Below are 13,400 nucleotides of genomic sequence, written 5' to 3' on the forward strand. Positions count from 1 at the left end.
ACAGACTAAGTCCACATTTAGAGAAGCTCTGAGGTGCCTTCCACGTTTCACCTGCCGTGGTGAGTGCTGGGGCAGAACAGGTGCTGGTGCTTCACTGCTCATCTGTGGTATATGGGTTGCTTTTGATGATGTAATTTTAGAAATTAAACTGTGATAAAAAGAGCCACCTTTTTACTGCATTTGTATGAAGAGAAAGAAAAGATTTTCCACTCTTTGTCCAGTGGAAAATTTTACTTGGGAAGGTCAGTGAAGAAAATCTACAAATACAGGTGTTTGGGTATTTCTAAGTCATGGAACATGAGGATTTGCTGGCAGACAGTTTGTTTCTTCAAATTATTACCAAAAGAAAAAAAAAGAAAAAAGTTAGTTTTCACTGAGCAGAATCTGGAAACATTGTTTATATTAGCAGAATTGCAGTTTAACTGAATAAGCCAAAGAGTAGTTCCATTGAATAAGCCAGTGGAAAACAGTCGACTTCTGTTGGATCCCTTCATCTTCCAAGATACAGTGTCTCTGTAATGTGAAGTTGAATTATCTCTCTATAGAAAGAAATTAATTGTTGTTTTTATTGTTTCTTCCATAGTCAGGTGATTGGAATGCCAGGCCTCAATATAGATCAGGTTTAATCATTCACAAATTGTTCAGCTCAGCTGGGCCTCAGTTTCCCACCTGAAAAAGAATGAAGGATAATACTTTGATAAATGAATGGACATTATGAGAATAGATTAATTTTAATTACAAAGCACCCTCATCCTCTTGGGATGGGAATTGCAGATTTCTCTGAATCAATCAGAAATCTAAAACTGTTGTGTGTGGGTCTGACTGTTGGAGTTCAAGGCTTTTTGAGATGACAGGTGAAAGACTCTGTCCTGAAGAAAAATACAGATAGAAAATAGCAAAACTACAGATTATTTGAGGTGTGTAGTAAAGCAGATGTCTTCCCCCAAAGGGGCCTGGTAACCTTGACTTCTGAGGTGTGTGTGGTACCTGGGCTTGATAAGTGGGTTGTTGAAATAGCTGGACAGCAAATATGGGGTGAGATGTATAATGTGACAGTGGCTTGTTTAAAAATGGACAGAGAAACTGAAAGAGCTTTATGCTAGGGCCTTGTTTGAGCCAAAATTTGTGTGTATTTACCTGACAGAGATATAGAAGGCAATTTATTGCCCAGTCATAGAAGCCCTACAAGTATTAAAAAACAAAAAAAAAAAAAACAAACCCAAAAATTACAGATTATAAACTATCCCTGAAATAATGCTGCCACTTTAGAAACTAAACACACAATATGCAAACTTGTTTTAAATCCTTCAAAAGTTATAACCATTATAGTCTCTTGCTCAAAAGTACGAGGAATATTTTGAGGAATATCCTGCCAATCTAGTTATTTATTATCCATGGGAAATGTTTTTTGGAGCTGTCTGCTAGTCTGAAAAAAAAATAATTTATTCCAATGTGGAAGGGTGGAGTTCAGAAAAGGAGCCATTTTTGGTTTGCAGGGACGTGTTTTGATCCGATCAGATTCCTGAGTGACACTCAGGAGCACCGTGTGCCAAAGGGTCTGACTTGAGGGATGTGGATATTTGCAGTGCTGAGCAGGCAGCTGGGAAGAGAAGTGATGAGTTTTGTTTCCCACCAGCTCTACAGGGGGTTACAGAGAAGCCAAATTTTATATATCACCTTCTCACTGCTCCTAAATACTTCAGGGTGCTTGGCATGTGAGAGTTGGCGGTTTTAAGAGACTGTGACATACACTCTGACCAGCCTCCTGTAATTATTGTTCAGTTTTTTTCTCTTCTGGGATTTTATATTTGTTTGGTAAACTTATTTGTGAGATTTGTGTTAGAAATACTTCCAAGTTCTCTGTTGATAATTTGGGAGCAAACAACCTTTCTTGAATAGATTTAGATTTTTTCAGATACAAAGCACCATCAGAGTTTCGAGAGCTGAGCACTGCAATGCTGAAATGCCAGGAATAAACAAATATTTAAGAATCAAAGTATTTTGGTTTAAAAGAAGCATTTTTATTGTGAGACAAGGCAGATGTATGCCTTTGAATCAGCCTTGCTGTAACCTTCCCTTTGTGTTCATCCTCCTCTTTGTTGTGCTCACTCTTTGTTTAAATGAATAATTTAATGAATTTATATCTAAATAAAGAACTGTCATTATATGAAGGCCCCTTGAACTTGCAAGTTGCTGAAGTGCCAAAAGGGGTAGCAGGTGTTGAGTAAAGTTGATTTGGCCTTGTTAGAGTTGAAACACAATTCCTCCCTATGCAGCCAACGTGATTTTTTTCTAACTTCTGTTGATACATTTAAGAATCGTATTACTGCAGGATACAAATATTAACAAGTTTATATTGTGAAATGGAATCCTAAAGTACATCTGATGAGGTCATTGTAACCAAAAATCAATGACAACTTTATTCTGTATTCGTGACCTGCAGGACAATTGGGACAACCGTTCTGGAAATAAACTGCGGGTCTTAACAACTTGAAAAAGTAAATTCAGTTCCTGGTTTTGTGTTAGACGATAATTACAAAGGTCAAGCCTTTTCCTCCATCCTCCTTCAGTCATAGTGGCCTGTTATCTCTTAAGTTTTTGTGAAGAAACCAGGACCATGTTGCTGCTGGGATGTTTTTTCCCCCATTTAGATGAAATGCTGGGTCTTGTTAAGGTGCAAAAATGATTTTTGCAATATTTTAGTAGCACCTTTACATTCCTTTATGCAAGGCTGTAACTGTTAGGTGCTTCTACACATTGTCTGCTCCTTCAAGAGAGCAAGTGTGTGCAGAATAACTTTGCCTTTTGAAGAAGATAAAACATGCAGTTTTAAACCTGTTTTATTAGATTTTATTAATGGTCTTGTTCTCCAGGGTGTGCATTTGCCAAAAGCATCGTGCACATCACTTACCACTGTTTCCTGTAATTACTTGTTCATGAAATCTTGGTCTTGGCAATCTCATGGGCTTTGTGTGCATGGATATTGACTGGCAGAGGGAGAAGTGGTGATCAGCCTGATAAATGACAGCCTTGGTGTTTGTGCTAGGAAATGGTGCTGTATCATTCTCATATCTTAGTCTGTGTTTTTTCCTCAGTGTTTCCAAGGCTGTGTGTTTGGCTTCTTTTGAACTTAGTGCCATGTCGTTTTGGCCAGCATTAATTATCAGAATGGGCCGTGTGTGTTGTTAGTGAAAATGGAATGAGTCACTGCCTACATTTCAGTGTTCCTCCTGGAAGTTGCCCAAATAAATTTCTTGGTAGCATTTCCAAATGCTATAAAATTTTTGAAGTGCTTGAAGATTTCAACGGAGAAGCCAAGTTCATGGGTTTCACAGCATATTAATTAAACCCAAGCAGTAGTTTGGGTTGTACTTTTTACTGTGGTTTGAAAAAAATATAGTAGCAGATTAAAGGGCTCTGCCAGACAAACTCTGGCAGGTTTTGCTCCAACAGCTTAAGAAAAGACTGTCTGTTGACCCTTCTGTAAGAGGTGAGTGCCCCAACAGCAAGGGCAAGACTGAGCTTCTGTCTGTACCACTCATGCTTTCTCCAAAGAGATAGAGCTGTGGCTCCATGTGAGGATAAAACCTTCCTGAACCACTACAGCCAGATCTGCCAAACTAGGCTGTCCAGGCTTTCACCAGCAACAGGGAAGGTTTTCAGTTGGGATCTGATCCAGGCAAAAATCCCATTCCTGTGAAGCAGTTGCTTTATAGGAATAGGCTGAACAAGCATGTAGGCATGCTGTGTATTTGAGTGTTGAGACAGTGCTTTGATCTGGGTTTGTGTGGTCCTTAAGGCTGGGTGGGGTACTCTCCCACCCTTCACAGAACAACTTTGCTTCCAGTGATGTTGAACTCTGGGAAGGGCACAGTTGCTCAGTGCATTTTCCAGGCTGGCAGTGATCCGTGTCTCACAATGCACAAGTGTGCAGAATTTATCTGAACACAGAATGCTCTTGATATGGCACTACACGTTTTGTGTTTTTGTTAGTAGGTGGTGTATCTTACTGTAGCCATCCAGTGCTTGTTCACTGAACGCCTGCTTTCAGCTGATCCCCTGCTGTGACCTGTCCCTGTCACCGGGAGATGTGGCAATTCATGCACTCAGGTTTGGCAGTCAGATTTCAGTTCCTTGGTCCCTTGCAGTTGTCACCTCACCCGGTCACCTCACTGCCCTGCATGAACTCCTGGTGCCAAAGTCGGTGGGTTCCTGGTGGGTTTGTTGCCTGGGTGTTCTGGACTAATGTACACGTGAGGAGGAGCTGGGAAGACTTCTGAGGGAAAGGGTGCCTACAGGGGCAGTGCACCAGGACCAGGGGCAGTGGGTGACCTCCCCTGCTGGCCCTGGCTCACCTTTCCTGGGTGAGGCATTCCATCCCTCTGTCCTGAGGGGCTGTTCCATCAGGCGTCAGACACCAGTGTGAACATCAGCAGTTGTGCTGAATGTCTTCTCACTGCACCCAGGGTCTCGTTCTCTGAAGATTTGATTACAGTGTAAATGCTGCATTACAGTCCACCAAATGAGCTTTGTAACATCTGTCTGCTTTTATAAATATTCCAAACCCAGAAGCTGAGCCCAGTCACAGGAATCAGTCACAGAGGTACTGGAATCCTACTGCTCAGCTCTGCTCAGCAGAGGAACAGTTTCACACCTCGCTTCTGTGTCTTGAGTGTATCAGTTCCAAATAACACCTGAAGGCTTTGACACTGCACAAGGTCCCGTTCCAGGCTGCAAATGCAAACTAAGATATTTTTCCAGTGTGGAAGAGGTCAGGCGTAAGAACCAAGCCATTGCTATTGACCGTGCACACCTCAGGGTAAACTTTTCTAAATAAAAATCAGAAAAGCGTGAAAAGGCATAAATGGAGTGAAGTGAGGGCAGAGTCTGGTCTGCGTTTCCAGAATAAACCCTGCATTGTGTGTGCAGTATCTCTCTGCCACACATCTGTCCCTGTGGCTGCCCTGGAAATGTACACTGCTCCTTTTTATTAGTTCTAGTAATTTCAAGGAAATTTAAATCACCTGCTTTTGGGGACAGGAAATAGTAACTAAAAACTTTTTAATGCAAAAAGGAATTGATGAATAGAGAACTAGTATAAACACACAAATTGCTGGATTTACTTAGACTGAAAAATAGGAATAGCCACTGTTTTTCCCCTGCCAGTTCTAATAAATGCATCCTGCTCTCCCAGAGATGCGTTTCATTCAGCTTTGCTGCTCCTTCTTGAAAGTGGCTGGTTGCTCTGGTGCTTCATGGTATTAAGATTGTCCATTGGTGTGAAATAAATAAATAATCTTAATGCAGTCTTATTTAGCAGGTAATGGCCTGTTTGTATGAATTAGTGTCTTCTGCTGTCACAGTGTGGCTTAAATCTAAGGTTTGATGCCATCAGTGTTGAAGGAGTTGAGCTGACAAGTGGCACAACTGCATTAGTGCCTGAAAGAGTGAAGACAGGAGAGATGTCAGAGTATTCCATTAGGATACCTGTGTTTTAAGTAGTGTATGAGTTTACCTGCACTGAGAAATGCAGCAAACTTGCAGTCTTAATCTGAAGTGTCACCAGGAGTGCAAGGCTGCCAAGCAGCACTGCAGCTCTTGGGTATAATGCTCCTGAGCTGGAGAGGCAAGCTCTGTCTTCTTCCCATCCCAGACACTGGACATAATCTCTCAAAGGTCTGGTCTCAACTCATTGCTGCCTCTGTTCAAACAGACACTGTGTTTTGGAACTGGAAAGGAAGGGCCTTTCTTCAGTCACCCCTCACTGAGCGAAGGTCACTGGTGTGCCTGGAGGGCACAAGCTCTTTGGATGCGAGAAGTGTCTGTGGGTTGTCTGGTATTAGGGTTTTATATTTGGAAACTTGAACTGCATTTGCATTGCTAGGAATGCTCAGTCTCTGGTGGTGCTCCCTGGCCCTGCTGCCTTGAGCTAGAAGTTTGTCCTCTGGCTGCAGGTATAGGCAGGGCACTTGGAGCAGCAGCAACAACGTGGACCAGGAGTGAGGAGGAGCATATTCAAGATATCTTGGAAGGATACCTTTGGAAAACACCTCCTTTGCTTTTGAGTGTGTCAACTGAAGGCTTAGTATATTAACAGAATAAAAAGGAAAACAAAATGTCACATAGGTATATGGATTAAAATTATTTTAAGGAAGAGGTGTAAAAATTATTCCAGATGTGCTTGTGGATGGGATGCAGCTTTCCAGGTTTTTCAGCTGCTTTTTCAGCTATAAAAATTATATGTGAGCTATATTGTTGCTCCACTGTATATTCAAAGACATACGTTATTAATTTACAGTAAATCCTAAATTACTAAAATTAGTGCTGCATGGAATACTGTTCTGTCTCTTTAACCCTTAGTGAACCAGTGAAAGATGAAGCTGTTCACGCCAATGACAATAATATAAGCAAAGGTTTAGCAGTTTCCCTTACTAATGTGCACTTAAGATATTGTGGTGAATGTACCATGGCATAAACTGTTACTTATTACATATTTTTGTTAATGATTTTCACTTAAAAGATAGAACTGCAGCAGCAAAACTTGCTGATGATGCATCATAGGGGCATTATTGATATAGCAGAAATATTGTACAGGGAAAATGGGATAAGTTTGAGGTGTTCAGCAATAGGAATTGGAGGAAATTTAATAAAATGCAGTGTCACTCACCTAAGAACATACGGTGGTTCTTGCTGCAAACTCATCAGTTGGTGTTTTATTCCAGTGAAACTTCAGAGATTCTCAGGGTATTTCTGTAAGGCCAGCAAAATGTGGTTTGGAAATGAATGTCCATCCTGACTATTTTAAAATCACTAAAGGGGTATTCTCAAGTGGGGAAAATCTCTGTCATTAATTATTAGTGGGATGACTTGTAATACCAGTGACTAAAGCTGTTGAAAACACAAATGTCATTGTAGGATGCAGAAATCCAGGATGCTTCCATTATAGATGGAATATTTGACTCATGCATTCAGTTTTATAATCTCTCTATTTTCCCCTTTTTATCACTTTTATCCAGGTCAGCCAGTTCAGACAGCTCTATTCCAAAGTGATCAATGATAAGCATGATGATGTTATGGCAAAGTTCGGAGCAATCCTGGCACAAGGCATTTTGGATGCAGGTAATTCCCCAAACATTTAAAGCTGTCAACATTTCTTAAACTTGTTTAGCTGCAATTGCTGTAATAGCTAATTTTGTTTGGGAGATGAGGTGCTGGGTTTATGCCTGTCATGTAATAGTAGCAAGAAATCTCAAATTTCAAGTAATTTTAGCAAATTAAAGAAATAAACTGTTTTGCAGTTTCATATTGTATCAGGGTGTTTCTGTTAGGAGAGACTCAGCCCGGTCACTGGGGCAGAATTCATGTCCAGAAGTCTGGACAAATGTGTTACTTCTTGTCTAAGTCTGTTTTGTCACCCTGTATGTTGGTTTATTAGAGTGTAATAGGTTGCTTCTTTATTTCTAAGTAAGCACCTGCTCCAGAAATTTGGAAATCACATGGTATCCAGTCCTCATATTTTTCTTTTTATGTTAAATTTTACATAACCTTTTCTAGTGAAGGAAACTTCATTTCGTTATTGTTAATGACTAAATGATGGGTCGGGGATAGAACTCTAAAGGCATCAGCATTTCCCAAGGGCTGAGTTGCAGGGCCAATGAAGGAAGGTTTCTGTAAGCAACAAGGACAGACAATGTTTTGAAGTTTTCCTTCTTGTGTGGTTCAGACTTGTACGGTGCTGTGTCTGTCAATGGCATCCCTTGTCCTAGTTCCCAAAGACAGTTTCTCCTACCTGGTCTCTTGTGCTGTGGCCTTCTCTTGCCATGCACCTCCTTATCCCCTGGGACGGGCAGAAACAAGCTGATTTTTCCTCTGCTCTGAGACCTGAAGTCACATAACCAAAGGAGTCCCAGAATTTGTCTCTGGTGTGGTTCGGGCACAGCACCCTGTGCAGTGGTCATAGTGTGTGTGTGAAGGTGCTGCATCTCCAGGCAGGGTGGTGGAGGGAGAAAGTCTTAGGGCTGCCTGCAGATACCTGCATGGAAGCGTGGTTAGAAAGTGAAAGTTTTCTGCGTGGGCACGTGGCAGTCACAGGTGACATGGGGCTGCCCAGAGAGAAAGGTAAGAGAAACCATCTTCTTGATCTTTCTTGCCCCAGGATGCCCCTCCTGGAGCTCAGACTGAGCAATGTTCTTGGCACAAGACTGTTAGAACAATTTTGGTTGTTCCTATACTCATGCTGTGCTGCTGGGAAGGCCAAGCCCAGCTGGCTCTGAGATTTTTCTCTCAGCAAAATAGACTTGCTCTGAATCCTGACCTCTAAGAATTCATAAAACCATAAAAATGCAACTAAAACCATATTTTCTTTCTGCATCACTCATGTATTGTATAATGACTTGGAAACCAGAAACATGCAATTGTAATAAAGTACATGTGAATTTCTGCCAACTTTAACCTCTTTTATTTCTTGCTGAGTGGAAGGGGAAGGTTGTGTGAACTCCCTTTCTTAACCTATTGCCACTTTCATTAGAGCCTCCTGAAAGAACAAATTCTTTTTATCTTTCCTATACAACTGCAAGTGCTTATCTGAAACAATGAGTTATGGAATTTAATTATCACTACCAGGAAGAAAAGGTTCTTTGTGTTATCTGCCATAGTTGGGACAGTTGAATTCAGAGTTTTTTCTGGGTCTTCTTTTCATGAGGGGATGAGAAAAGCCTAATTCTCTTCCAGCAAGGGGGTTTGATTAGAAGTGCCAGATTTCCAGTGCACAACTGGGAAATGATGCACTGGATTTTTGCTCTGACAATGAAGCAGCTATTAGGCTGATGGTTTAATGGAAGGAGCAAGTACCTTGGACACTCTGAAGTGGAAGTGAAGAGTTTGGTGATTGTCTAATTGGTTGGCCTCAACAGCTGCATTTTTACTTTAATAAAATAAGAAAAGATAAGCACTTTGAATTTAACTTAGGGTTTGGCTTTTGTTTCCTCCAAAACCCCCTTAACTTTTCTAATGCTCCCCTTCGTGGTACAAACATGTTCTCTTGTTCCAGGTTTTCTGTTCTTTGCAAAATCATTATGCTTTATTTTCAGGAGTACTTTTAAGTGTGAGCTACAAAGGGGATATACTGATCTAATCAGATGTCAGCATTTTACCTGCTTGAAAGCTATTTTGCCCTCTGAACTCTTGGCATCTTCTCTGGTTTATAATGCCATATTTCTCAGTGAGAAAAACAAAGCAGCAGCAGTCCTGTGTGGAAAAAAGCAGTCCTATCCTGTCTGGAAAATCCTTTTCTCAGTATTTAAGGAAGGGTTAGGTGGTCAGTACAAGGTTTGGGGACAGAGTGCAGCACTGGACAGAGCAGACTGAAGGCAGAGAAACTATTGACAGCCTGATGTTGAATGTACTGGATTCTACAGTTTGGAGATATTTTAATTAGTGATGATAAAGAAACTGTCATTCAAATTACAGAAGAAAAAGTTGCCCATCTCCTCATTCCCATCTCTCCAAAGAAGCATCTCACATGATGTTGTATATTTTGGATGTTGAAACTTTGGTACAAAAAACATGCAGTCTGCTCTCCCACGTGACGAATTTCAGAGCTAGTGTTTACCACCTTTTTCCTGCCTATCCCTGTTCATGAACTCTTCATGTAAATTTGGGTCTAACTCTGTGTAATTAGGGAAAAAGACATTATCCTGTGCTCATGTTTTTGTCTATTAGATTAGAGCTACTTTGTGTTTCAGTGCCCGTGTGAGTCAGGTCTCTGGCACATGCTGAAATCAGCTCTGCTGGGGGTTTGGTGTTTCATCCTGTGAGATTTTGATATTCCAGTGCTGCTATTCACAGTCCAGGTCGTCTTCACTCACTACATAGATGAAGTGGATATTATAAGGCCTTGCTGATAGAGAAAGAAACAGTTTGATACTGTTTGAAAATGGGATGCTGCCTAGGCCAGGGTTGGAAAACAATTTCCAAAGTCCACAAAGCATCTTTATCTGGCATGTTGTCCTGGGCTACACGGCCAGAGTGTTAGCAAGTGCCACCATGCCTATATAAAGAGTGAGTTCATCGAAGTATATAAATCATGAGTGTCTGCACTCCCCCTCTTGTTAACTGACATTCAGCTTGGGCCAGCAAACTTTAGAGCAGCCACATGAATTCCAGCAAACCTTGCCACGCTGGTGATGTGAATTCTGGGAGATGGACCTTATAGTACTACCCCAGAACCCCCGATTTTTTTCTTTTGTGTTTTTTGAAATTTTTTTCCAGACATCATGTCACAGCTTTCATTCATCCAGCCAAAGATCTGGAATGAGTTCCCTTCCAGGCTGTCAGAGCTGCTATTTAATCATGAAGATAAATCACAGTTGTGCAGTATTATGTCTCCCCACCTTTCCTGCTCCTTGCAAAACCCTGGGAGTGAGAGTGGGCTGTTTGTGGGTGTAAAGCAGCAGAAAGAAGTAGCATGATGGCATCTTTTGAATATGAAATCTGTTACTCATTCAGGAAATTCCAGAGGTCGGGTAATTATAAAGGTTAAAATTCTGAAAATTAAAAAGCCAGAGTTTGTTAAAGTCCAGTTAAACTTCACTGGGCTGCTTGATGCAGAGTATCTGCAGATATTCAGGGCCTGGCCTTTATACAGTGATGCAGCAAAGAAAAGTTCAAGATGAAGATGGGGAGAAGACCAGAAATTAGAGCGTGCAGTGCTTGACATGTTTCAGTGTAGCACAAGACCTCAGGCAATCCTTCCACGGAGCTGTGGCAAATTCACATGAAAGGGCAAGAGACTGGTGTCACAGAAAATAAGGAGAGCAGACCTACCAGTAGTAAAAGACAAGACCAGATAATTGTCTTTCTCCAGAGAGGCAGCAGGAAGGAGTTCTTGTGTCAAACAGCAGGAGATCTGTTGCTGCCATGAAAGGAAAAGCAAGGAGATAGAATGTATGCAGAGCATCCTACAGGATGGCCGTCAGCAACAGGACAAGGGGGTACAGGCTTAAGCTCTGCCAGGGGAAATTTAAGTTGGATATCAGAGAGAGTAATCAGGTGTTTGGATGGCCTGCCCAGAGAGGTGGTGGATTCCCCATCCCTGGAGGTTTTTAAACTGAGATTGGACGTGGCACTGAGTGCCATGATCTGGTAAAGGGACTGGAGTTGGACCAGGTGTTGGACTTGATGATCTCGGAGGTCTTTTCCAACCCAATCGATTCTACTCTATGATTCTATTCTGTGAAAATCCTCCATCTTCCACTCCTTCTCCTGGGTCTAACACTGACAGATACCAGAGATGAGATTACTGCTTCAGTTAGGCCTTTCATTACTTTTAGCAGCAAAAAAATAATTTTGTTTGGCTTTACGACTGTTCCATTGCTACCTGGCCCTGCTGAGGTGGATGTCTGTGCAAGGCAGGGGAATGCTACTCCAGTTTGGAATTTTCAGCCACAAAGTGCCATGAGTTTGCAGTGAGTGGCTGTTTGTGTTTTAACAAAGTTAACCTCCCTGCACTGGTCTCGTCAGCGGTAATGGACTTGCCTGGTGCCCTCTTCAACTCAATTCACTGTGTTCATCAGAAAACAGATCAGATTAACACTTTCTAACTCTGTCTGCAAGCCCAGTCTTTCAATTTGGTTTCTAGCTGGATGTTTCTGCACTACATCGACATATGGAGTTGTTTTGTTCTCTGCTTTGCAAGTACAAGTCAGATTTGGTTGTCTGGCAGAGATGTAATTTTGCTGCAAAGACTGCAGGAGCTTGTCTCTGTGCAGCTTAGATTGATAAACTCTAGAAGCAACTTCTGAAGTTGCTGCTGTTTACATTTTTTTCAACTGAGATGGTGTAGGATAAAAACCTAGGCATATTTCTTCTAAATAACTGATAGTTCAGGGAGGCAGGCACAGAAAGAAAAGTTTGTGTGTGCTGCTTTATATGCAGTGTTCTCCCTGTGAGCATTCTCTTGGGTATCATCTCTGTGCTGTGTTTTAAAACTGCTTATGGCAAAAGTTGGCCTTTTTCTCCCTTCTCTTTGCCTTCTGCATTGTACCTCTATTTATCCTGGCAAAATTTGCTGTGGAAGGGCTGTATTCACTGGTTGTGTTTGGGTGCTGTAGGGAGTTCAGTCTTTACACTGCACATGTTTCATTGAGTAAGCTGAGCTCACAGTAAAGGAGGGAGGTGTGTTCCAGAGGAGAAAACTGGCAGTGCTGTGGCCTGGCTTGTGCTGTGCAGCCCCTTCACTGCAGCTGTTTGAGATGCATTGCTCAGGTGTCTCTGTGGAGTGCTCAGGAACACATTCATTAACTTGCTTCATTTATGATTCCTTACAGGGGGCCATAACGTAACTATTTCTCTGCAGTCAAGGACAGGACACACTCACATGCCTTCTGTGGTGGGAGTTCTGGTCTTCACCCAGTTTTGGTTCTGGTTCCCCCTGTCACACTTCTTGTCCCTGGCTTTCACCCCAACATGTGTCATTGGCCTTAACAAGGATCTTAAGGTACGTAATGAGCACTGACAGCTGCTTTGAAGATTGAGTGGTCTGCAAGGCTTGTGCATGGATTTGTTGGTTTTCTTTGCATGTTTCCAGCTTGTTTGTGCTAAAAAAGTTCTAACTGGAAGAAATCTGAAAAGCAGGTTTAAATTGCTGAGCTAGTGGTGGGAATAGGGACAAGAGAAATGAAGAAAACAGACTTGGAACCCTTTACTTCAAAGTAGCTTAAAAAGAAAGGAACTCTATTGGGTATATGTGGGCAGAGACCGCCCTGTTATCGCTCCTGGAGGTCAAGGTTATTAAAAAAAAAAGTGTGTTGCCCCCCCAGCCTCCCACATAAATTATGTGGTATTCTTTTCTAGGAAAGCTCCCAATGGGAAAAGAGTATTTGTTTGGATTCCTTGGGGAGTAAACATTAAACTGAGCAGTCAGTACTGCAGTTCTCTTATGCATGTGTTCTTCCAGCTGATCAGCTGTGGTATGGCCCCTGTAACCTGCCTACCATGGTGGGGCTCCTGTGCTGAAGAACTTGAGCTCGTAATGTCCACAGAAACGTTCTGGATGTACCACTGGGGGGTGTGCAGCCCCCTCCCATCATGGCTGCAGCCTCGCTCTGGGATGCACAGAGCATGCACAGGGCTGGCTGCTCCCAGAGTCCTCCTTGGCTTGAGCCAGCTGGCTGGATTGCAGCCCCTGGACCAAAGCCTTAGGGTTCAAAGTTGCTTTTCTTCACCTGTCTCAGACTGAGCATCAAGGCCATGTACACACAGCACAAAATTCTCAGTCTGTTTGAAGAGAGAGGTTTGCATTAAATACTTTTTCCCTCTGCCCTGAAAACTTCACAGAGGTTGTGTTGCTGCTTGTCTCTGTTCCCTCCTGGTGGTAATAGACTCAGCATCTTTTTGGCTGC

At 42.1% G+C, this 13,400-nt stretch overlaps 1 protein-coding gene across 1 annotated transcript in view; it reads left to right on the top strand.

Annotated features, from left to right (window-relative positions):
- Positions 1-13,400, top strand: part of PSMD1 (proteasome 26S subunit, non-ATPase 1) — a 70,196-nt gene that overhangs the window by 50,353 nt on the left and 6,443 nt on the right. The window contains exons 19-20 of the mRNA XM_071566275.1: positions 7,017-7,119; positions 12,327-12,496. Of these exons, the coding sequence (XP_071422376.1) occupies positions 7,017-7,119; positions 12,327-12,496 (273 nt within the window). The remainder of the gene's footprint in view (positions 1-7,016; positions 7,120-12,326; positions 12,497-13,400) is intronic.

Source organism: Pithys albifrons, chromosome 11, assembly GCF_047495875.1.
Source record: "Pithys albifrons albifrons isolate INPA30051 chromosome 11, PitAlb_v1, whole genome shotgun sequence".
Classification (NCBI taxonomy): Eukaryota; Metazoa; Chordata; class Aves; order Passeriformes; family Thamnophilidae; genus Pithys; species Pithys albifrons.